General features: G+C 32.5%; 1 protein-coding gene, 1 long non-coding RNA gene and 1 pseudogene across 2 annotated transcripts; all 3 read left to right on the forward strand.

Moving 5' to 3' along the window:
• The first annotated feature begins 5 nt into the window (after nt 1-5).
• LOC134258575 (uncharacterized) lies at nt 6-9,102 on the forward strand. The gene is made up of 14 exons (XM_062741127.1): nt 6-116; nt 423-788; nt 3,076-3,232; nt 3,819-4,070; nt 4,248-4,385; nt 4,938-5,075; nt 5,557-5,697; nt 6,572-6,709; nt 6,797-6,937; nt 7,102-7,236; nt 7,611-7,624; nt 7,750-7,801; nt 8,052-8,073; nt 8,188-9,102. Exons 1-14 carry the CDS (start codon nt 6-8, stop codon nt 8,279-8,281), a joined length of 1,899 nt encoding a protein of 632 aa, XP_062597111.1. The 3' UTR covers nt 8,282-9,102.
• Nucleotides 9,103-14,475: 5,373 nt separating this feature from the next.
• The window catches only part of LOC134258585 (multiple epidermal growth factor-like domains protein 10), a 34,035-nt pseudogene continuing 24,123 nt past the window's right edge, over nt 14,476-24,387 (forward strand).
• On the forward strand, nt 17,658-22,435 carry LOC134258576 (uncharacterized). The gene is made up of 3 exons (XR_009990181.1): nt 17,658-17,833; nt 21,005-21,108; nt 22,274-22,435. It is a non-coding gene; the product is annotated as an uncharacterized LOC134258576 (long non-coding RNA).

The following is a 24,387-nucleotide window of genomic DNA, read 5'->3' on the forward strand; positions in this document are numbered from 1 at the left end:
AAAAAATGGCACATCTTTTATGGTCTTCTGTAAATGTCAAAGTTCTGATGTTAAGAGAACCACCTAGACTAAAGAAACATTATATGGAACAGAACTCACAAACCCCTTTCTGTGTTGTACAATTGTTCCTTTTTAGAACTACATTGCAATCAATGTAATCACACACAAATGTAAACACATCACCCCATACATGTATTATTAAAAAGACCGCCATTTGCACTTTTTTTTAAAATCTAGATCGGTTCAAAAATATTTCAGTTGTGAATAATTAATCAAAATTGAGCTGTGTTTCCTCTAGGTCAATTGATAAGTTTACAATTAACCTAGATTTTGTGTACTAGTTAATATATGCATAAATCCGGAAGCACACATATAATATGTATATATAGGCAAATGGGTATTTATTTGTATGTTTGTTGTAGAAATTAGGAGCTACATGTGCTTCTCCAGAGCTGAAAATTTCTTGGGATGAAGAGAAGAAAAAGCAAGAAGAGGAAGTTTTAAATATTGATTACGTCTTCATAGTACAAAAAATGATTCGAAAGATGATACAATGTACTATCTATGAAATTAGAAAACTGAAGTGGCGTTCTGATGAATGTGAAAAAGTCCTTAAAGAACAGGACACCAAAAGTGCCACTCTCAAATCAAAACACACTAAAAGGCAGAGCATAAGAAGAACTAGGACAAATAAAGAATCTAAAAGAGTCAAACCTAATGATGTAGCGATTGAACAGAAATGGGCTATTAGAGATCAAATGTCTAAGTTATTACTGTTTTGCACAAATGTAATGTTTTTTTTTACTTAACTTTAATTGACACATTCAATGTTAGATAAGAAAAATATACCTAGTGTTGTATTTTTGACAGTTAAAGTTTTTTCTGATACTTCATTACAGATTAAAACTGTTATATTTTTTATTGTTTAAACATTGATTGGTTTATCGTGTAGTATGCAATCACATACATTTTAATCTTGATTTAAGAAATACATATATGTACAAGTTTGACTTAAATAATAAGTGCATGGACATTTATTGTGGAAAAAAATAAGACAATCAAGGGTAGTCTGAAAGAGCTTTGCTGGCAATAAGTGGCAGATCTTGATACCAAAGTAAGAGAAAGGTGGTGTCTCTGACCGATCCTTTTGCTCTTGCTTGTGGGCGAGTGAGGCTTCTCTGTCAGTGGCTTAGTGTGTCATAGATGTAAAAAGTAGACTAAGCAGATGAGATAGAGACATTTCTGAGTAAAAAAGGGTGAATGGTGATTTTAATAAATATATTTGTATATGTTTTTACAGGACATTTTATATGTACATGTTTCCGAGCTCATTCTTGAAATTTTGAGGCAAAGTGTAGAAGATTAATGACTGAAAAAAATATCACTATCAAAATGTCTAGCATTCCAATGTAAAATGAGGATATGTTAAAGTTATAATCATCAAGCAATAAACCTAGCAGTTGGAACAAATATGGGGTATTAGAGACAAATTATCAGCTGTTACTATTTTGTGTAATTGAGATGCTGTTTCTTTAATTTGAATTGACATAACCAAATGATATAAAAGATTTTTTTTTTGGTGTTGTATTTTACACAGTCAACATAAAGTATTTACTGTACTCGGTTAAAGATTTAAAAGCTGTCTTATTTTTATTGATACCAGATTGACTGGCTTATTGTGTCACACACATGTACATACACTTTTAATCTCTGATTTATTGCCATGTTTTTACAAGTTGATAATTAGTGGACATCTGTTGTGGAAATACTTGGGAAACAATATAAGGGTTGTCTGAAAGAGCTTTGCTGGCAGTAAGTTGCAGATCTTGATACCCAAGTAAGAGAAAGGTGGCGTCTCTGACCGATCCTTTTGCTCTTGCTTGTGGGCGAGTGAGGCTTCTCTGTCAGTGGCTTAGTGTGTCTTAATAGATGTACATGTAAAAAGAATGCGCATTTTTTATTGCCAACTTTTATTCTTCTGTGCAAAGTATGATATGATTTGGGAAATTGAAAAACCATTAACAACCCATGCAGCAGTTTCAATAGGGGCAGTTTCAGTCATAGGTTTTGCAGTCTTTTGGAGTCAAGAATGACTGTATTTTTTACCTGTTGTGTTCTGATTTATTGCAGATTTAAATTTTACATAAAATTCTATTTTTATAATTATGTTGTTATTGATTTGTTTGGACATGATGACCCATTGTTGTCAGGGTATCTTAAATTAATAAAATTTTAATACCATATTAAGTGTTTTGTAAAATACAAAATTATTTCACTCACTTACGTATTATTTAGTACCTACTACTATAATGCAAAAATTTACTCCATTATAATTGAGCTAAATTCATGATTGTAAATTTTTAAATGCTGACATTTAGGCATTAATTTTGAAATATCTTATACTTTGTTAGAACTCATTGTTTGTACACAAATAACATAAAATAAAATTGAACGAGAATCGGATTTGTGTAGTGTAAAATACTTGCGAAAAACACAATTATATACCATACAAATAATGATGGAATAAGTATTAAATAAAAAAATTAATATGCAATAATATAATTATATTTAATTTCATATAATAAAACCATAAATCTTAATGATACGGGAAGGTTTAATCCATATATTTCATCACATATACAAGAGATTTAATATTAGTTTATGAAAGATGAAAATTTGAACGTATTAGTAAGTTTACAATTCTCCGTATATAACATAATTTTTGGAAGTATTATAAAGTAAAGTGTGAATTAAACAAAAAATAATGAGGTAAAGTTCTACATTAAATTTTATTAAACGATCAAATTTAATATAACCATAAAACGTTTATTTTATGGGCATGTTTAATAATAATTATACGTTTTGTGTACTCGAGGTATAATATTTGTTTACGGGAGACTTAAATCCGAACGTATTAGTAAGTTTACAATTTTCCAAACTTTATTAAATTTGTTCTTTTAATTTTCCATTAAACTCGTATTAAATGCTAATTATTTTCTAACGTTTACGATCCCACAATATGTTATACTATCCATTTAAACATTAAATAATCGCAGCATTTAAATTGCATTTAAGGTAAAAGTAAACCCGACTTTTCATGCAGTGGGGGCTATAGGAGGACAGTGCACAATATCTGGTCCTAGTCAGTTAACAGCTGAGTGGAGAGTAGATCTAGAGAGTGTGGTCAGCATCAGTTACATCAACATCTTCTACAGGACGGCTAATTTTCCTAGTATGTAAAACAAATCATTGTGAAACCTTTAGAAATTTGTTCATATACTATTCTATACGAAAGAAGCCTTAATTTTCTAATGTTTTGCTGAGCGTGCATAAAAAATTGATGTTTGACCGCTGAGTGAGATGTTGGACCGGTCGATGAGATGTTGGATTGCTTACGTCACGCAATAGACGGAACCTAATCTCATTTGCCTTCGTGATGTATAATAGTTACGGACCTGAGGTTTACATCACGGAAGACATGTGTGTCACAATATATTAAAGTAAAAGGTATAACAAAACATTTATTGACTGTGTTCTCTGACAAAATGCTTTTTGCCGACCCTCGAACCAAACTGTCCACCATCGGCCTAACAACCTCAGCAAACAGTTCTTTTATACAACAATTTTTGCAATACCCTCCTAACCAAATCCTAGTTTAACTTATTAAATTATTAAATTCAATAAAAGAATTTAGTTAATATCCTTGATTCAGAGAAACACAGTCCCTTATCCCTTAGACCTGTATAATTATCAAGATTGGTTCGTGTGTGGGTGTCTCTGCTTCTATTCTGTGCTACAGCTCTTTATTGTATTTCTAGGTCCCGACGCTTTTTACGATCGCTTTGCTGGATTTTTTGTGTATGTTTCAAATACCACAAGACGGCAGGACGGCCATCTTTGTTTCCATGAGTTACAACAAGTGAACGGTACACCGACAGAGAACCAGACAATTAGCTGCCCTGTACATGGACGTTACGTCATATACTACAACGAGAGGAATCCGAATGTGACGTATTCCAGTTACTATTCACAATATACTTACAATGAATTATGTGAATTGGAAGTTTATGGTAAGATACTTCTTATTTTTTCCCCCAAAAATTACTAATATTATCAAATCTTTTAAAATTCAGTAGTTTTAAAAAACAAATATAACTTAAATACTACAAGTATTTAACTACTATTCAACAGTATAATAAAAAATATATCGACAAATAAATTGTCCTTCATGTACTGCTATAAATTAGGGTGCTTTAACAATGGGGTGTATGGAGAGGATTGTAACCAAACATGTTCCGACAAATGTCAAGATGGGAGGTGTAACATCAACACCGGCCATTGTCTGGGCTGTGTACCGGGCTATCAAGGTGCTCGCTGCAGTCAAGGTACGTTTTTGTGCATATAGCATATTTGTGGTTTTTGAGGGACTTGATTGAACTCTTCCAATTTTGTATTATTTAATGAAATTTTGGGCTTGAATACTGTTTGTTACATGTATCTTGAAATATATTTATTCAGGGAATATGATAAAGATGCACCATCTAAAAAATTAATTTACCCCAATATATTACATAGAAATAAATGTATGACATCAGTGAACCAAGGTGTTTAATTTCAAAATATCAACAAAACAATGTACAGTTGTACTTCTCTTTATATTAATATTATTTTGTTGTTGTTTTTTTTATATCTGAGTTTGCAACATTTCAGTCATATTTCAGCGGAGCTTTTTTATAAGATAACGGATGTTTCCTTTCTTATCTTGTTTTTCAGAAACCATGCGCCATGTGGTTATTTAAAGATTTAGATGACTGAATACATGATAACTAAACAAAATTGAAACATATCTTTTAAAAAAGAACATTTCTGTAGTGGAGATGCTAATATGAAAATTTTAGTTTATCATAAACCCATTTTATCTTTCCTTATATTTTTAGCCTGTGATCCGTATAGGTATGGGCTTGGATGCGCTTTGTTATGCGGTAACTGCAGTGATGGAGAACCCTGTCATCACGTAAACGGGGAATGTCTCAGTGGATGTAGCGAGGGGGTGACAGGAGAGAAATGTCAGACTGGTAAAACTCTACCTTTACATTGAAAAAAAAGTATAACACGCAAATGTACAAAGTAAAATAAGGTTTGCCTCTACCTTAAATAAAATGTATAATACACACAAACAATACACACAACGTATTACTTCAATATATAACTCAAGAAATAATGAAATGAGAATAAAATCTTCTCAAGAGTTAAATTCTCAGTTCATACAAATGAGGTAAGTTCTTGAATAAGGTTGCTTTTTACACCCAGCAAAGGTACAAAAATTAATGACTTTCAAGAAGAATGTCTTCTTTAAAAATATTGCCTTGCATATTAATGTTTATGTATATTATACGATATATTTTATATTATATATTGTATACTAAACATATCAGTCAGAAGATAATTTTACTTCTACCTGAGAATTTTACTTCATGAACTATTTTAGATCTTAAATCTTATGAAGTGTTAACAGATTTCATAGACTTTGTAATTTTACCTCTTGATTCTGCTTAGAATGTTCTGCGGGGTTTTATGGGAAGAACTGCGGTCAGAGATGCAGCGAGAATTGCTTTATTACAAATAGATGTGACCGGTTTACAGGGGAGTGTATGGGGAAATGTAAACCAGGTTGGAAGGCACCCAGATGTACACAGAGTAAGTAAAGGAAAACTATAGGGATAAATACTTTGATAAATATATTCCCGGCCCAAGACCAAATTTAAAATCGATATAACTCTAAAAAAACGTTGATATGAAAATAAAATTGGCATCATCTGTTTTAAAAGACATGTTATGCACAATTTTTAAGTTAAAACGGTAAATGAAAATTGAGATACATGTATTGAAATTCATAATTTTGATTTAAGTATCTTCTCAATTTATGGTCTTCGGGCCTGATGTATGTAAAGTAGAGAGAACTCGTTGCCAAAGGCACTTTTCATATGTTTTCTCTGATAGCAAGAATATTTCCTGAAATATTTAGCATTGTCCAATACGTTCTTACTTAAATACCATTTACTCATTGAGCAGTTCAATTGTTTACATAGTCAAAAATGTACATTTCTTAAAATTTTATCATCTTCTTAACTTGTCTAAAAAGGAAGAAGAAAAATCCGAAAATGTTTAAATATTCTGTACTACCATAAAAAATGGTTTCCCTTTTCGAACTTAGGACAGCAAATTTGGTTATGCAGATGGGCGGAAAAATTCAGAAAACTTGCCTGCCCTTTTCGGGCTCATGGTAAAAATTAATGGGTCGGTAGGTAGGCGGGAAATTTTTTTCCTTGAAAATTTCAACACATTTGTTTACGGGATAAAAGGGAAAAAGAAGAAAAAATACAGTGTCCTGAAATTCGAAAAAAAAATTGAGTCGGCTATTTCAAGCCAGTGGGTCGAGATAACCAAACATATTTTTGAAGATGACCATACTTCCATAAAAACAGTGCTTTTCCATTATAAAACTATTTATTTTTATAAGTTTCCCTGCTTTAATTAGATAATGATATAATGCTTGTTGATGATTTATAAGAATGTGAGGGTGGTACGTACGGTGTTGACTGCCGTCAGATCTGTGGTCACTGTCTCAATGGATCGGTTTGTCACCACGTGAACGGAACTTGTGGAGAGGGGTGTTCTCATGGATTTCATGGGGCGACATGTATGACAGGTATTTAATTCTACCTTAGTGTAAGAAACTCCATTTTTCTTCTTATCTCTATTTTATCATAGACATATCAATCGTTTTGTTTACCAGAATGCTCTGCCGGATACTTTGGTATAAACTGCAAGGGAAACTGTAAGGCTTATTGTGGCGGAAACAAAACATGTGACGTCATCACCGGTGTTTGTGATGAGGGTTGTATAGAGGGGCTACAAGGACCTCTTTGTAATAAAGGTGTAACATATTAATTTGCATTACAGAAGTTTATGGTTTTTGAGAAAAACGTTTTTTTTTCAATGTTTGTAATCAAAACATTATACATCAGAATTTATAAAAAAAAAAAAATGCACGTTAAATAGATATACATACAATGTTTAAAAAAAATCTTCAAATGACAGGCACTATTCTTAGCAGAACTGCGTGTGACACCTGTGAACCCAACATTTCTAGTATCATTATAAGTATTGTGATCTCTGTATTCCTTGTTCTGACTGGAAGTATTCTTAACTTTATCATATGGAAGAGGAAAAATGGTAAGTACATGTAAATAAATTATTGGAATCAACGCTTTTTATGCAATAAAAAGTAAAAATCATTGGACAAATTATAAGTAAACAGAATTTCAGCATCTTCAGTTTTTCTTCAGAATAAATAGATTTTGCACATTCTTAATTATGACTTATCGTAATTAAATGTACTATTTTCATGTAATCAAATAGGCAATTTCAAAGCTCAGATTTGCAGCTTAACAAATTATATAAAAACAGAGGCAACAAAAAACGTTGTTATTGTTAAAATACATAATTATAATGAAATCAAATACGAAAAATCTATAATTATATTATGTATCAATAATATTATATTTTATTAAGCTAAAACAAGATGAAATCCTTTTATTTTTCTTTAGGTGGAACTGAAAAGGTAAGTTTTATATCTAATAAAATTTTTAAAAGTAATTCAGGTATTATTTGGTTAAGCGTGTTTATTTATGGTTTTTAGTTTTTGAATGTATTTAATAAGGCAGATTGACTTTATCCTCATTATAGCCAAAAGCTTCAAGGGCAAAGATAAGAAACGTGGATGCTCCCGGAATCATAGGTCCGATAAAATGTTTTTAGAGCCATCTAAATGTCAATTATTCATTTAATTTTAAACAAGTGAATTATATTTCTTGAAAAAATGTAATGTTAAAAAATATTTACTTTTCATTAGTTTTTTTTATCCTTTTAAAGTATTTCCCAGAAATAAGTTACAATGTATGAATCATTCTACTTTAACAAAAGGATAACAATTGAGGTTTTCATATTTAGCTGACATCCGAATTCTTTTACAATTGCCTCTTTTTCAGGAAAATCAGCAACTGGTGAAGGGTAGGTAACCTTTTAATATCCTTTCAGACTTGATATGATTTTTAAATTGCATCTGACATCTTTATCAATATTCTTAAAGTTCGCTTCATATTCATATGTTTTGTTTCATACTAGGGATGAATCCCATTATACAGACATATGTGCGCTTGATAAAGTAAATACATACGAAGAACTTTCTCGTGACACCGAGGCTGTTGACAAAATATAAGGACATGTTCCAAAGTAGAGGTGTGAAAAGTTTACTACCGAGCAACATAATCAGAAGACTCTTATGTTTTCACAAATTGCAACCGTGCATTTGAATTGTATATTCCACATTTTTTAAGCTGTTGAGCTTATCCTGAAGTTTTCTTTTAATTTTAAATTGATTAAAGGACTTAAGCATAGATAATTCTAAATTAAGCTTGAATGAATGACCAGCAAATTTCTTTATCAGAAGCATGTTTGTAGTCGACAAGAAAAATCTGAATGTTTTTCTTTGAATAAAATTATCTTATCATATAATTTGTCATACTGCGGGTGTGATCAGTCGGTAAGGAATGGTAACTTCTCCTTGACATCTGGACCCGTTTATATGTTTAAGAGGCCCTGTTTGCTCGGTTCCTTATTTGTATTGGTTGATTGTACATCCAAGTACTCTGAGGTTGACATCAAAAGATGCTTGCCTTTCTGACTGACGATATCTATGCAGTTCTAGGAGACCAGGTATTCCTACAATTTATTGGAAATCCAATGGGTACCAATTTTGCCCCGTTATAAGCTGACGTATTTTTATCCATATACGGCAGAATTTGTTTAGTAAAAAGAAAACAGTAGCTGCGGCATTCAACTTGACATTCAGATATATCGACGACGTATTGTCAATTAACAAAAGTTATTTAGATTTTTTTGTCAAATCGATACATATCGGTAAAAATGAGTTAAAAGATACATCAGAGGCTTACACATCTGTTTCATATTTTGATATTTTACTTGAAAAAGACGTTAATGGTAAGCTAACAACCAAGCTCTACAATAAACATGATGAATATCAATCCTCAACTTCCCTTACAGTACCGACCAGACCCAACCTGACACAAAGCAGTCCCAGAGCAGTCCCGGGGACTGCTTTCTGGGACTGCTAAAGCAGTCCCGCAGCTGTCCAAGAGCAGTCCCACAGCGGTCCCAGAGCAGTCCCACAGCAGTCCCAGAGCGGTCCCAGCAGTCCCAGCGGTCCCAGAAAGCAGTCCCAGCAGTCCCAATGGGCGGGGTTTATTAATTTAATGGGCGGGGCTAACTCAGAAATGAGATTTCCAATAAACAATGGAACTATAAAAGGCAGCTGAATTTTTTTCTGAACAGTATACCAGGAATCCTTACAATGCGAAGGTCATTTACATGTATGAGCAATACCCGCATAGATTTGAAACAATTTGAAATAATATTTATTGAAGGAAGAAAGCTTACACACCTACATAAATGAATTACACTGAACATATATATTTAATCACAATTATCTTGGGGTTTTTTTTTGTGATTGATACTGGCTCCCATATTTATTTTCTATACAGAAAATTAAAATTGAATTAATTATATTTCACCAGAATTAGCTTTAAATAGATCTAATCATTATAGAACATGGCCGATTTCCATACTATCGGGATACTCTAAAGGCTTTTTTTTTTAAGTATTAGGGCTTTTGAAAAATTTGTTGTTAATTTTGCCAAGTACTATTTTTCAGTATTGATTATTCTTTACTGACATGTTAATTTAGAAATTATTGTTTTATTTGTAAATTGTATTAGTAACCAGTATAGAATCCTAAGATTATGTTCAACATTAATTAATCTTGAAAGAAATTTATACACATTTCATTTATCTTTTTTATGCATTACATTTTTTACATAGATTGAAATTAGGGTCATTGTTAATTGAGCAGCATGTTCAATGATGTGTAACACTGATACGTGTACCCAAATAACATGCATGATTGATTTTATGCCCAAAGGCGATTGAAACCACAGGTGTTTATACCATTTTATTCATACACATTATCGGCCAGGTAAACAAAAGCAAAACAAAAAAGAAATAAATCACAATTCCAGGTATTTTCAACTGTTTATTAATTTTTTTTTAATTTACTCTTTTAATAACTTATTTATAAATTAAAAACTAATTCATCTGTAAATTCCCGTATAATTGTTCACATTGCTTATGTTACGGAAGAATGGTGGCATAATTTTATTTCATGTCATAAAATAAATTGTTTTAGTTTTTTATTTGAGGGTTGTATGTAATACTCTTTTAGCGTGGTGCTTGTAAAACGTGTAGCCTTTTCAATTAAAATATCTTATATCTAAATGTAATGATTTTTTAAATAGTGCCAAATGAAAATTTTGAGTATTTAATTTTAGATTTAATAATAAAATAAATCTACATGTAGATATTTTTTTCTCATGAGCCTGTAGTTTTATATACTTTAGAAATAAAAATCTCATCCTGACTTCCTTATTTAACAACTTTATTTTTAAAAATATTCCATATTACATTTGTGTAAATATACAGTCCCTAAAACTATAAATTATCTATAATGTAATCTCAAGTTATTAAAAGATTATAAGAAATCCTTGCTTATTAAATAGTTTAAACTCCTCTCTGCTGCAAGTAAACAAAACAATAGGGAGCCTGCAAATTCAGAATTCACAAGGGGGCGGAGCTATCATGTCACTCAGAACCTTTGTCACACATGAGTGAACAAAGCAGTCCCAGAAAGCAGTCCCAGGCGCAGCTGGGACTGCTGGGACTGCTTTTCATAGCAGTCCCATAGCAGTCCCACAGCGGTCCCAGAGCAGTCCCAGAGCAGTCCCACAGCGGTCCCACAGCAGTCCCAGAACGGTCCCAAAGCAGTCCCGGGGACTGCTTTCTGGGACTGCTTTGGTGTCAGGTTGGGTCTGGTCGGTACTGTACTTATCCAGCAATATACCTTCATCGCCTGCATACGGAAGTTATGTATCTCAGTTGTTTCGATAGACAAGAGCATGCATTACATATGTACAATTTACTTTAAGTTATTTCCCCATCATGACAAGGACCACACGGGGAGTGTGAGTAGCCAGTAGCGGATGCTCACTCCTCCGTGGCACCTTGTCCCACCTCTGATGTTTTTGAGGTCCATGTTTACTCTGCTCAAATTGTGTATTGTTTTATCGGATTTTGAGCTGGAATTCTGTTCATTATATCCATATATTTACTGATAACACTTTTTGCTCGAATAATTTTCTTTATTTACATATATTTCTTTGTATTATTTTGTTGAAATATTGTTGTTGAATACTGTAAATTATCTCCATATATTTACTAATGAAGATTTTTTGCTCGAATACTGTTCGTTATCTCCATACGTATTTTTTTTGCATTTCTTTGTTAAAATATTCTTATTGTTGACACACGTACATTGAAGTTGATATAATAAAAATTATCTGATTACAGCTTAGTATACAGTGTATGTGGTTTTTATCTTTAAACTTCAGTCTCTAACAAGTGTACTTACTGCCTTTGTATTCAGTGACGTTAGACAATAAATCACAACCATGGTACTTTGAATTTAACCCTCTTAAGAAGGTTTGTAGTTCTGCATATTTGCGGTAGCAAAATGTTTCAGAGCCGTGAAGTTACCAAGGATATGCACCTTCATCCGGAATAATTCCGTGTTGTATTCAATATTCAAATTGTACAACCACAGAAAAAAGGAGAGAGTGTCTATCCTCCTCTTGAACAAGGCCTGATGGAAAAGAGCATCGACGTCTCCCTGTACATCAACGATCTCCTGAGAATACAAAAGATGTTCCAAACAAACTACTCGTCAGATCTGGTCCCTGAAGGAGTTCTTTTTAAGTCATTAACCTATAAATCATGCTATAAGATCGAAGGTTGTCCGTAAAATTCGTGGACAACATTCAAAATTGCTAACAAAGATTGATAAATTCTATGAAACTATCATTTCAATGTTTCATTTTATACATGTACAAATTTTATACAAAAGCGAAGCACAAATACAAGTAGTTGTATTTTGTCGGAACAAAACAGACATACACTCATACACCGAGCACAAAAACGAAAATCCTTGACTTTATCCGACGTCATAAGCTTAGTAGTACAGGTAACACAGTCACCGTTTAACTCAATGCATTTTTGATGTCGCTTTAAACAGTCATCAAAAATGTTTACAAACTGTTCAGATTTAATATGTAAAATAATATTTAACACTTTCTGTCTCAGTTCCTGCAAATCATCAAATCTTTGTCCGCGAAATGCGACCGACTTTATTTTCGAAAATACGACAAAGTCACGTTGCGAAATTCATTTTAACAGTGGTTTTCTAGAGGACCAGAAATTACGATTCTTCTCTTATAAATATAGGCATGTATATATCATATAAATTAATATTACATGTATTTGATTTATAAATATCGGATTAGAGAATGTACTCGAGCAGTTAAAACCCAGCTTTCATTTTCTCTCAGTACTTTTTTGTAACTTAAAAAAAAACTTACTTGAGCGTGGAGGTTTTATAAACGCAGTAAATCTTCCCCTACGTATGTTGTGTTTTTAAATCTTGTATAATATTTGACTCATTACGGAGCGGGTTCGTATAGGTTATGCTAGCTGTCCAATCAATTTACCACTTAGTATATGTTTTAGTATTTTCAAATCAAACAATTTCTAATTAATTAAATTCGAGAGAATTGAATTTGTCATCTAGTTGTTAAAATGGACACTTCACATGGAAATTTGTTATTGATAAAAATTTTTCAATCTTTACTTTATTTCCCTAAAAATATCAATGTGAACAATTCTTATCTCTTACCCGATCTCTACCCAGAAATATCGTTCCATTTATACCTCTGTCAACATCCAAAAAGTAGTACGGAAGCGGAGGAACGTGATTATTTTTCAAATGTTGTTTTAAGTGGCCCACAGGAAGATTAACAATTTAAACATTTCTATATATGTGTCAATGCTGCAAGTTGTTTGTCTATAAAAACCAAACCATGTAGATATTTATCGGAAATGCGTTTTAAATTTTCCGCGTTCGTAATATCCTGCCGAGAAATAATCCCTTATAAGATTAGATATGGTGAAAAAAAGATATCTGATTCTAATTCTCATAAATAAACTTCCTTTTAAAATGTTAAGCAAGAATATAGAAGTTTTAGATTCATAATTTATGACGCAATAGATAAAAATAAGTTTTGCCAAGAATCTTTGCATTCAGACGTTGACAGAAGTGATGTAGCGAAGCGAACGACAACTCTGAGGAGAGATTGTCTCCGACCTGCACCCCCCCCCCCAAAAAAAAAGAAAGAATTTTGTCTTCCCATTTACTCATACATGTATTGTGAACAACAAAACCTTCATTTTGACGCTCTATCCTCCACCAGGGGACGCTGTATATTTCCTGCGCCTGCTTACTGACCACGAATCAGATGTAGACGTTTGTATGGATCTAAAAATCTAATATTTTCTTCTACCTAACAGTGATGGAGCAGTCCTATGTGGTGTATTCTGTGCTGTTTACAATATAATACAACAGTTGTACACGGACGGGGAGGTGGAAATTTTCACTGCCGTACAACAGCTACAGATTAGACTTACAGAGTTGTTTACTACTCTGGTTAGGCTGATATAATTTTCTTCTTAATTGCAAAAAAAAAAAAAAAAAAAAAAGTAAACGATCTTTTAAAGGTTCATCGATAAGATGATTAGACTGATAACTTATAAAAACATTAATGTGTATTATTCCAAATAAAATTGACAAGTTGAAATGTATATATTTTATCCAATCCCCCCGCCAACTATTCCTTAAATGTTTTTATTTTTAGCGAAATAATAGTTGAATAGTAATTAGTAATTAGTGATTAGAGTTAAATCAACATTTTTATGATTAAGCAGAGAGCTTATGAACCTTACGTTTCTGAACCCAGTAACACTTAAGTTCTCTTAAAGTTCTTATAATGACACTTGAGGTCATCATCGACGACTATTTAAATTGTTTTCATTTCATTTGTTTTTTTCACGAACCTTTGCAAAATAAACCTGTCAAAATAGTAAATTGCCGTTTGAATTTATTGTTTTATTTTAGCCTGTTTACATAATATGCTCCTTGAAATAACACACAAAAAAGAAGTCTTTTCATTGGTGATTAGGAAGAGTCAAACGACACAAGGTTTTATTGAATTACACCGGCCAATATTTATTTATTTCATTAATCTGAGAGGTAAACTTGTTTTAAATGTTCTTATCGGAGTTTTCATTCTTGTTACAACCCCTGTGTAAGTAAAAGGCAAATTCTGCAGTGTACCTCTCAAAAAGTTACAAGGGCTGTTTAACTCTACAATCTTACATGTATGCATAAAAATACACCAAGAAGGAAGTTTAAAAAATTCGTACCATGTACAGACATATAGTTTTATGGGATGACAATACACTTTTAAAAGAGTTCTTTACATGATAAGGACACCGACAAAAAGTTATGCTTTTATAAGGTTAGTAAATAACATTACTTCAATTTTAATTTAATTTGAGGAATCCATTTCCCATTCATATACCGAGTAAACATGTATTTGTTTTGATTGATATCTTTTTCCTTGTTTAATATACGGTAAAATAGTACTGTCAGTCTATTTTGTTATTAGTTTACCTGGGTAAACTCAAGTGACCAATAGATGACTTTCACATTTAAAACAGTTATTCCCTTTTGCAGGGTCAATCTGGGGTAAACCGGCGTAAGGCACAGCTAGATTCTCCATTATCCCTTACCAACCTAGAAATGAAATCTGTATAGAAATAATTATTCATTATGTTTTTCATGTTGCCCCATACTCTGGCAATACAGGTACAGATCGAAATTGTTCGATAACGTTTGAAGATTAAAAATATTTACAGGTAACTTACAAAGGACAAAGTGGGAAATTGAGCGTTACCCCGACAAAAGGAGATAACTCTTCGGAATGTGAAATTCGTCTATTGCTTTCCGTCTTTGTTCGTCGTTTGTCTTATCATTTGAACATTTTCAGCTTTCTCTTTGCAACCGCTCAACCAATTTTGACATAAATCATAAATGGGTGAAGGGAAGCAAAAATTGTAAATTTCATGGTCCCTGCTCCCTGGGACCTGAGGGGTGGGGACAAAACAAGTAAAATTTATGCAATCTTCTAAAATCTTCTTTACTCCCGGCCTCAGAATCAAAAGACATTAAGATTACAGAGAAATCTTTATTTTATAATTAAATGCTGTAGACGTCAAGCAGAACCAAAATTAAAGTATTTTCCAATATCAATTTACAGAGGTGTTCTTATTTGCAAATTTGGAAATAAATACCATAATAAATAAATATTTACAGGCGATTGAAGATTTGTCTTAAGTCTATTTTATTAATTTTGTTTGGTGACCCTGAGGCCTGAACATCAAGCAATCAAACTATTGGCATGATCGAATCAGCATTGATTCCTCTACCAAAATTGTGATCAGGGGTTCCAATGCTAGAGCGGGGCTAAATAGATTTAATAGTGAAGATAAATTGTTCCTTTGAAAGTCTTCTCTGGTCCTGGACATTAACTAAACTAACCAAGTACATAGTTATGAGAAAGAAAGCCTCTTCCAAAATTGTGAATTTAATGGCCCCTGGGTCGGGAATTCTGGTGTTAGAGCGGGGCTTTATATATTGTGAAAATACATAAATTCTTTAAAAATCCTCTTTTCAGCTCCTGGGTATTAAACAAACTAACCAAGTTCATAGTAATGATGAGACTGCCTCTTCTTAAACTGGGAATTTCATAGTGTCCCTTGATCGGGGGTTCTGGTTTTAGGGCAGGGCTCTATTGATTTCATAGTGAAACCATAAATTCTTCAAAAATTTAGTTCTTTGTTCATCTTCCAAAATTGTGAATTTTATGGCCCCTGATTATTGGGTTCCGGTGATAAGGCATGCCTCTTTTGAATATACATGTAGAGTGAAAATAAAATAAAAATAAAAATATTCTTCTCTGCTCCTTGGTATTATATGTACTAATCATAACAAAGTTATGATGAATAACAATTTCTTTTTCCAAATTGTGAACTTCACGGCCCCAGGGTAAGGGGTTGTGGAGTAAGGGTGGGACTAAATTTATTAAATGGTGAAAATGAATAAATTCAATGAAAATCTTCTCTGCTCATGGGTATTGTACAAATGACTTATGTACAAAGTAATGAGGAAGGACGCCTCTTCAAAATTTGTGAATTTCTTGGACCCTGGGTCAGGGGTTCTGGTGTAAGGCGGGACTGTAATGATTATGTATTGAAAATGCGTCATTTCTTTGAAAATCTTTTCTTTTTCTCCTGGGTATTTTGCCAATGATCTAGGTACATTGTACATATTTATGACGAAGAAATGTTCTTTATCAAAAAGGGTTAGTTTTAGGGCCCCAGGTCAGGGGTAAAAGGAGGGGGGCATAGTCTGAAAATAAATTAATGCTTTGAAATCTGCTCTTTGGTAATAATCAACTATTATAATATGATGAAATTTCCAAAATTTTGATATCTTTGTCCCCAGTGTCAGTGATTTCTGTGGGGTGGGGTGCATAACTGGTTATAAAGAGGAAATGTATTTTCTCTTTGTAACTCTGATTTACCTCTAGTACGCTAAATGTGTAATAATTATAAGCAATGGCACCCCTTTCAACATTGTAAATTTCATGGCCTCAAACATTAACCAAATTCAATTGCTGGAAAGTGATACTCGGGTGACCTTTAAGGTACGTGGGCCTCCTATACTTTATTGAAATTACTTACTATGAGTATTTAATATAAATTATTTTTCTAGACAAATTGATCATAACTGGATTCACCAAATGATTGGAACGTGTATTGAAACTTTTCAATTAAAAAGTTTCATGAATCTAATTTAATTTAATATTGATTTTGTTGTTCATGTCTATTCATGTCTATTCGATCTTTACGTATACTTAAGTTGTTTCTATATTTATGTTTCTATATTTATTTTTAATTTCAATGTTTCTCTAACAAATGAAATAAAAATACTTAAGAGAGAATGTCACGAACCGTCAAGCTTCTTCTATATATATCATGGAAACTTGAAAAATTTGCTTTTTTAAATGGCATTGATAGTGAAATATTTGGGATGCGCTGATAACATTTTGCTATAAAATATGTGGCTTTTGTGAACCGTTACCATGGAAACCAAGACCAAACATCCCCAAGTGTGCAACCATATCGGTGAAAGTATATTTACTACATTTCTAACTGTAGATACATAGGTGTCACATCTTATTAAATCAAAGTTAAAACACATAAGTATAGAAACTTATTCCAATATTTTTACCACTAAACATCACTGGTTAGAAAGTAAAAAAAAATATTTTTATGCTTCTTTATTCTAGTTTTGTCTTAAATAATTAAGCCAAAATAAGAATTAAATTCTTTAATCTACAACAAGATTATCTCAATCTGGTATTAAAAATTAAACAAACACTTCCTTTTCTACAAAGATTCTGCAAAAAAATGAGAAGCATATGTTGCAGATAATTTTTATGAGCAATTTTCGGAACGTTTACCCGCACTTAAAGCGCTTGAAAAATTCAACGAGTTACTTCCCTTAGCTGACTCTTTTGTGTAAACAATATGCAATATGGTGGCAAACTTGGCTGCAGAGCTCTGTGTTCTATAACAACGGGGCTACAGTGGATCAGAGCTTGAGCTGACTTGGAAGCAGACTAGTCATGTAAGTAGAACTTAAATAATTATACAGATATAAGATCTAAATTCATATAATAAAAGCAGTAATTAAAAATTTAGGGAACTTAATTTGTCTGCAGCCGACCAAAAACTTGGTAAAGTCTAACGTTAATGCCATACTCAGGCTAATCATGGTAATGATAATATGAGTTTTAAATAAAATACATGGACTCCTGTTAGGTAAAAATGTATGGGATATAACACAACATAATATCCTGTGCACATCCATTGTAGCATATCAAGAAATGACCGAATTTCCTCAGAATTTTGTGTTACTAAGCTTGTTGCATATGGATTATTTGATACTTCAAATACTTGTAGTTTCTCTTTGATATTTTTTAGGAAATCTCTTTTTAGTTGTTTTTTACATGCAGAAGTCCATTTCATTTTTCCCCCTATGTTACATACAGTACCGACCAGACCCAACCTGACACCAAAGCAGTCCCAGAAAGCAGTCCCCGGGACTGCTTTGGGACTGCTCTGGGACCGCTGTGGGACTGCTCTGGGACTGCTCTGGGACCGCTGTGGGACTGCTCTGGGACCGCTATGGGACTGCTATGAAAAGCAGTCCCAGCAGTCCCATCTGCGCCTGGGACTGCTTTCTGGGACTGCTTTGTTCACTCATGTGTGACAAAGGTTCTGAGTGACATGATAGCTCCGCCCCCTTGTGAATTCTGAATTTGCAGGCTCCCTATTGTTTTGTTTACTTGCAGCAGAGAGGAGTTTAAACTATTTAATAAGCAAGGATTTCTTATAATCTTTTAATAACTTGAGATTACATTATAGATAATTTATAGTTTTAGGGACTGTATATTTACACAAATGTAATATGGAATATTTTTAAAAATAAAGTTGTTAAATAAGGAAGTCAGGATGAGATTTTTATTTCTAAAGTATATAAAACTACAGGCTCATGAGAAAAAATATCTACATGTAGATTTCTTTTCTTATTAAATCTAAAATTAAATACTCAAAATTTTCATTTGGCACTATTTAAAAAATCATTACATTTAGATATAAGATATTTTAATTGAAAAGGCTACACGTTTTACAAGCACCACGCTAAAAGAGTATTACATACAACCCTCAAATAAAAAACTAAAACAATTTATTTTATGACATGAAATAAAATTATGCCACCATTCTTCCGTAACATAAGCAATGTGAACAATTATACGGGAATTTACAGATGAATTAGTTTTTAATTTATAAATAAGTTATTAAAAGAGTAAATTAAAAAAAAATTAATAAACAGTTGAAAATACCTGGAATTGTGATTTATTTCTTTTTTGTTTTGCTTTTGTTTACCTGGCCGATAATGTGTATGAATAAAATGGTATAAACACCTGTGGTTTCAATCGCCTTTGGGCATAAAATCAATCATGCATGTTATTTGGGTACACGTATCAGTGTTACACATCATTGAACATGCTGCTCAATTAACAATGACCCTAATTTCAATCTATGTAAAAAATGTAATGCATAAAAAAGATAAATGAAATGTGTATAAATTTCTTTCAAGATTAATTAATGTTGAACATAATCTTAGGATTCTATACTGGTCACTAATACAATTTACAAATAAAACAATAATTTCTAAATTAACATGTCAGTAAAGAATAATCAATACTGAAAAATATTACTTAGCAAAATTAGCAACGAATTTTTCAAAAGCCCTAATACTTTTTAAAAAATGCCTTTAGAGTATCCCGATAGTATGGAAATCGGCCATGATCTATAATGATTAGATCTATTTAAAACTAATTCTGGTGAAATATAATTAATTCAATTTTAATTTTCTGTATAGAAAATAAATATGGGAGCCAGTATCAATCACAAAAAAAAACCCCAAGATAATTGTGATTAAATATATATGTTCAGTGTAATTCATTTATGTAGGTGTGTAAGCTTTCTTCCTTCAATAAATATTATTTCAAATTGTTTCAAATCTATGCGGGTATTGCTCATACATGTAAATGACCTTCGCATTGTAAGGATTCCTGGTATACTGCTGAGAAAAAAAATTCAGCTGCCTTTTATAGTTCCATTGTTTATTGGAAATCTCATTTCTGAGTTAGCCCCGCCCATTAAATTAATAAACCCCGCCCATTGGGACTGCTGGGACTGCTTTCTGGGACCGCTGGGACTGCTGGGACCGCTCTGGGACTGCTGTGGGACTGCTCTGGGACCGCTGTGGGACTGCTCTTGGACAGCTGCGGCACTGCTTTAGCAGTCCCAGAAAGCAGTCCCCGGGACTGCTCTGGGACTGCTTTGTGTCAGGTTGGGTCTGGTCGGTACTGTAACATGTATATATTCTCCTCCAGTGCTGGTACCCCAGTGCCTTGGATTTTGACACCCTATACATTGTTTTAAGTAGTTTTGGATTTCTTGTTTATATGCTAAAATTTTGTATTATTTGGGGTCTTTGTCTTATATAAAAACTTGAAACTTGATTTCAAGCAGAACCTCTAATTTTTGTTTAAAGATGAAAATTGAACAAACAAAATATTTCTGTTTCTTATAGTTTTTTTTTGTTTTATAAATATTTATTGTCTAAATAAGATAATAAGGGGGGGGGGGCAGAGGTCAACTTCTCTTAGTACCAAATTTTATTCACACAATTATTTCACTTTACTGTAACAAAAAGAGGGGGGAGGGGGCCCAACTGGCCTTTCAATGAACATTTTCAATGCTGAAATTATGTTTAGAAAAAAAGGGGACAGGCCCCCTGGTCCCCCTGTTGCTATGTGCCTGTTTATAGTACATATATAAATTACATGTTCAGGTCTCATTGTAGAGAATGCTCTACAAATTGATCATTTATAATGAATTTTGAGAAGATTCAAACAGAGAAATACTTATTAGTTGGGATAATAGGAACTACTTGAAATTTTTGAAACTTTTTGCATATCTTACGTAGGAAAGTTTCAAATGTAGTGTAACAATTTTAAACAAAATGCTATTAGGAATTGAAAAGGTCAGTAAAGGATTATTTGATTCAGTTTTGAAATTTAAAGTCCAACGCAAATAATGTACCTAGGGTGTTCCCGATTGCAATCGGGAATTACCGTATAAGAAGAATTTTTATGCACCCAGATCGATAGATAGATAGGGCGTATATTGATGGGAGATGATTACTTCTGTCTTTTCCTTTTAGGACTATGTCGACGATGCAGAAGCAAAATTGTGGATTCAGTCAAGAAGGAAAATGGGCCTTTGTGTTTATCGCACAGTGCTTCACCATCCAGCAATTATTTACTGGTAAGTTTTCAAGATTGTAAAGATTATAACTCAATAAATAAAACTTGCTTTTTAAAGGATGGGGGTAACAAAATTCTAAAACATGTACATTGTAACATATGCCCCCCTCCCCCACCTGAAAAAAAAGGTTTGCACCTGACAGTTTGTTTGTAAACTAAATGTTGTCCACTCAATATATTGAGTATACTTTTCTGAACAGTGATCAAAGTTAGCACTTAGTGGCAGATTACCTCTATTGATTTTGAGGTCACAAGGTCAAAGCTTTTTAATTACTCTAGACTCATGATCTTGTTTGCTCAATATTTTGAGATTAATTTTCTGTAGCATCAAACTTTGTACATTCATTCTCCTTAGGGACTAGATGACACCTGTCAATTTTGCAGTAAAAAGATCAGAAATCAATGGTCATAAAACATGGACCCTAGATATATTGGAAGCCATTGTTAGCTCATTATATTGAGAACAACTTTCAAATCTAGTATACTGGTACTGTCTAAGAAGTAAATTAAGCTCAATAATATTGAGGTCTGACATTGATCAATTTTAATAAATTGTTTACCCTAGACTTTTAAGTGACCTATTGCTTTAATTTGACACTTTCTAATTTTAAATATTGAGGGGGGTTATATTTTTAGGCCCCTCTATGAATATGGCCGGGCCATATAGTGTTTGTCGTGTCCGTCTTCCGTCCTTCCTCACTTCCCTCTTTCCGTCCTTCTGTCCTTCTGTCACACTTTGTGTTTAGCTCAGTTCAAAGCTCAGTTTCAAAGAAACTATCCAAGATATTTTCATCAAACTTCATATGCTGATAAATATTGATGAGAGCTATGCAACTGCATCAACATTTTTTGACCTTGACCTTTCCTTTGACCTTAACCTCACTTTTATTAAAAAGGGCTTTGCCCAGTTTTAAAGATACCATTCAAGATAGTGTTATTAAACTTCATGTGCTGATACATACTGAAGAGAGCTATTCAACTGCTTCAACATTTCTGACCTCGACCTTTCCTTTGACCTTGACCTCACTTTTCCTAAATCAGTGTCAAACTTCATATGCTGATACATACTGATGTAAGCAATTGGAACATTCATGTCCTATGGATGTATTTCTAGTTTCATAAATTTCTTACTTATTTAATTTTTTATTCTAACTTTTTTTTTCAAGACATCAGGAAAAGAAAACACTGTTGTACAAGACACAATTAAAGAAGATATAGGCTCATCTGTAAATCAAGAACTCACAGTTTATAGGATACCTACCAGCAGTTATTCACAAACATCTGATGGTGTAAATTCAAGCACAAATACAGATGATTTTGATCAGATTGTAAGTAGCAATTTAAGATATAAGATTTATTTGTTTTTGTTAAAAGTCTCTTCAAGGATATTTTTACTTATAAAATTATCAACTTAAATATCCTTTTTTAAATGTTATATATACATACATGTATATTCAAATTTTTCACATTTACAATAAAATGAATTTTATAATCATTCAAGGTGAGATAACATGACATATCTGTCCAAGCTTATTACCAAAAGTACTGAAGTTATTCCACAGTATTTTATCACTATACAAAAATAATTTAATTTTGTTTGCATTCTTGCCTCTCATTGGTTGATTTCCAAAAAGGAACGCAAATTAATCTGTATAAGCTGGTTTGGTATGGGGACATACCCCCTTGACGACCAGCTGAATCATCTGTATCCATGCAATCCCCTCATTTTCAGTCCTCGGTATTCATGGGAAATTCCAGATTTAATAAATGTACCTTTAACTTCAAACAGTAGCTCGATCTTACCTCATGTAAATAAACATCATTGCTGCTAGTTCTGTGTATCAGTTATTACCTCCCCTTGTTTCCCATCACTTTCGTTACTATGGTTGTATTATTGAGCGGCAAATTTGAACTCATAAAAAGCAGCACAATTTTACATCCACAGTTGTTTATTCTAAAATTAAATTATAAGAAATGACTCTAACTCTTGGCCAAATTATTCGGGTATAACCTGGTTTGGGTCAGTTTACACTTTTTTTATAATCTCCAAGTGTAAACTGACCCAAACCAGGTAATATTGAATAATTTGGCCAAGAATTAGTCATTCCTTAAGTAGAGTATCGATCCAAGCAAACTTTGTGCCATTTTGAGGACCATGTCCTATTGATAGGAGGGTATAAAATTTTCAATTTTGGTTAAGTTGGTGTCTTACAAAGAAATTTTCTTTGTAGACAAATATGCAAGTGTCCATTAATTCACAAGGCAGCCTCTGGTAACCGAGCAGTCAAGATACATATGAAGAAGAGGAGGGAGGTGATCACCTAGAAAACATGAATAACAAGAGGAAAGCTCTAGACACTTTCCTGCAAAGTTGTGGCCTAAGTCCAGTAAAGAAGCAACTCAGAACAGATTGGAATGAAGCATCTGACCGTACAAAATGTGATTATATATCATCAGCTAAATCAATTTTTCAAGAGGTTGTGAATGTCCTTGCACCAGGTCAAGGCTCTCTTCTGCTGGATGCTTTATTGAAAACTGCTTCAGATTCTGCTGACACCAACATTCTGCAATTTCTTTCAAAAGCCTATAACCTATCTACTGACTGGGGAACACAGAGACAAATTTTGTCATTATTTGCTCATGCCTATACTTACAATCAGTTGATTGTCTTTATTCGAATTCCAACTCTTACCAAATACAGATATACAGCAGCAAGAAAATTTCCAAACTTTTTAAACACTATTTTGTTTAAATTTAATAATTATAAATTCCTGACTTTTAATGTTATGTTACTACATTAGGAAATTGTTGCTATGGTATGTTTTTAATTCTTGTAGATTTTGGTGTGTACGTACATTGATCTAATTTAGATTTTTGCTTTATTCTTTTTATGTACACTTAATTAAGTTTTGATATGAACAAAACAATTTAAATGTAGAAATTACCTCATTAATACTCAGTGTTGCTATGGTCAGATATATGTTGCTAAGGAAAAATATTAATTTTTTAAAAAATATTAAATTGGTGTAAAATGTAATCAAATTATCTATTAAAAATTTGTATAAACAATTTTTAAATGAGTATGAAGTTTATTAAATGAAAAAATAGATCAATTTCTGTCTTAACACTATACTGTTGCTATGATCTGATTAAGGTTGCTAGACCATTTTCAATTTGTATATGCTGTATTGTTTTTGTTTTCAAATTCTTTTTATTGGATACCTTTCAATTTTAAAGATAACCACTCTCCTAATAATTAAATTTTAGCAAAATATTAGAA

The sequence above is a fragment of the Saccostrea cucullata genome, unplaced genomic scaffold (assembly GCF_032062105.1).
Source record: "Saccostrea cucullata isolate Sc308-1 unplaced genomic scaffold, CSIRO_AGI_Scuc_v1 ctg903, whole genome shotgun sequence".
In the NCBI taxonomy this organism is placed as follows: domain Eukaryota; kingdom Metazoa; phylum Mollusca; class Bivalvia; order Ostreida; family Ostreidae; genus Saccostrea; species Saccostrea cuccullata.

Excerpts from the sequence above, each read along its gene's own strand:
- LOC134258575 (XM_062741127.1), top strand. The coding sequence starts at position 6 with ATGGCACATCTTTTATGGTCTTCTGTAAATGTCAAAGTTCTGATGTTA. Across the intron at positions 4,386-4,937 it reads AGGTGCTCGCTGCAGTCAAG|CCTGTGATCCGTATAGGTAT; the intron begins GTACGTTTTTGT and ends TTATATTTTTAG. Across the intron at positions 5,698-6,571 it reads GGCACCCAGATGTACACAGA|AATGTGAGGGTGGTACGTAC; the intron begins GTAAGTAAAGGA and ends ATGATTTATAAG.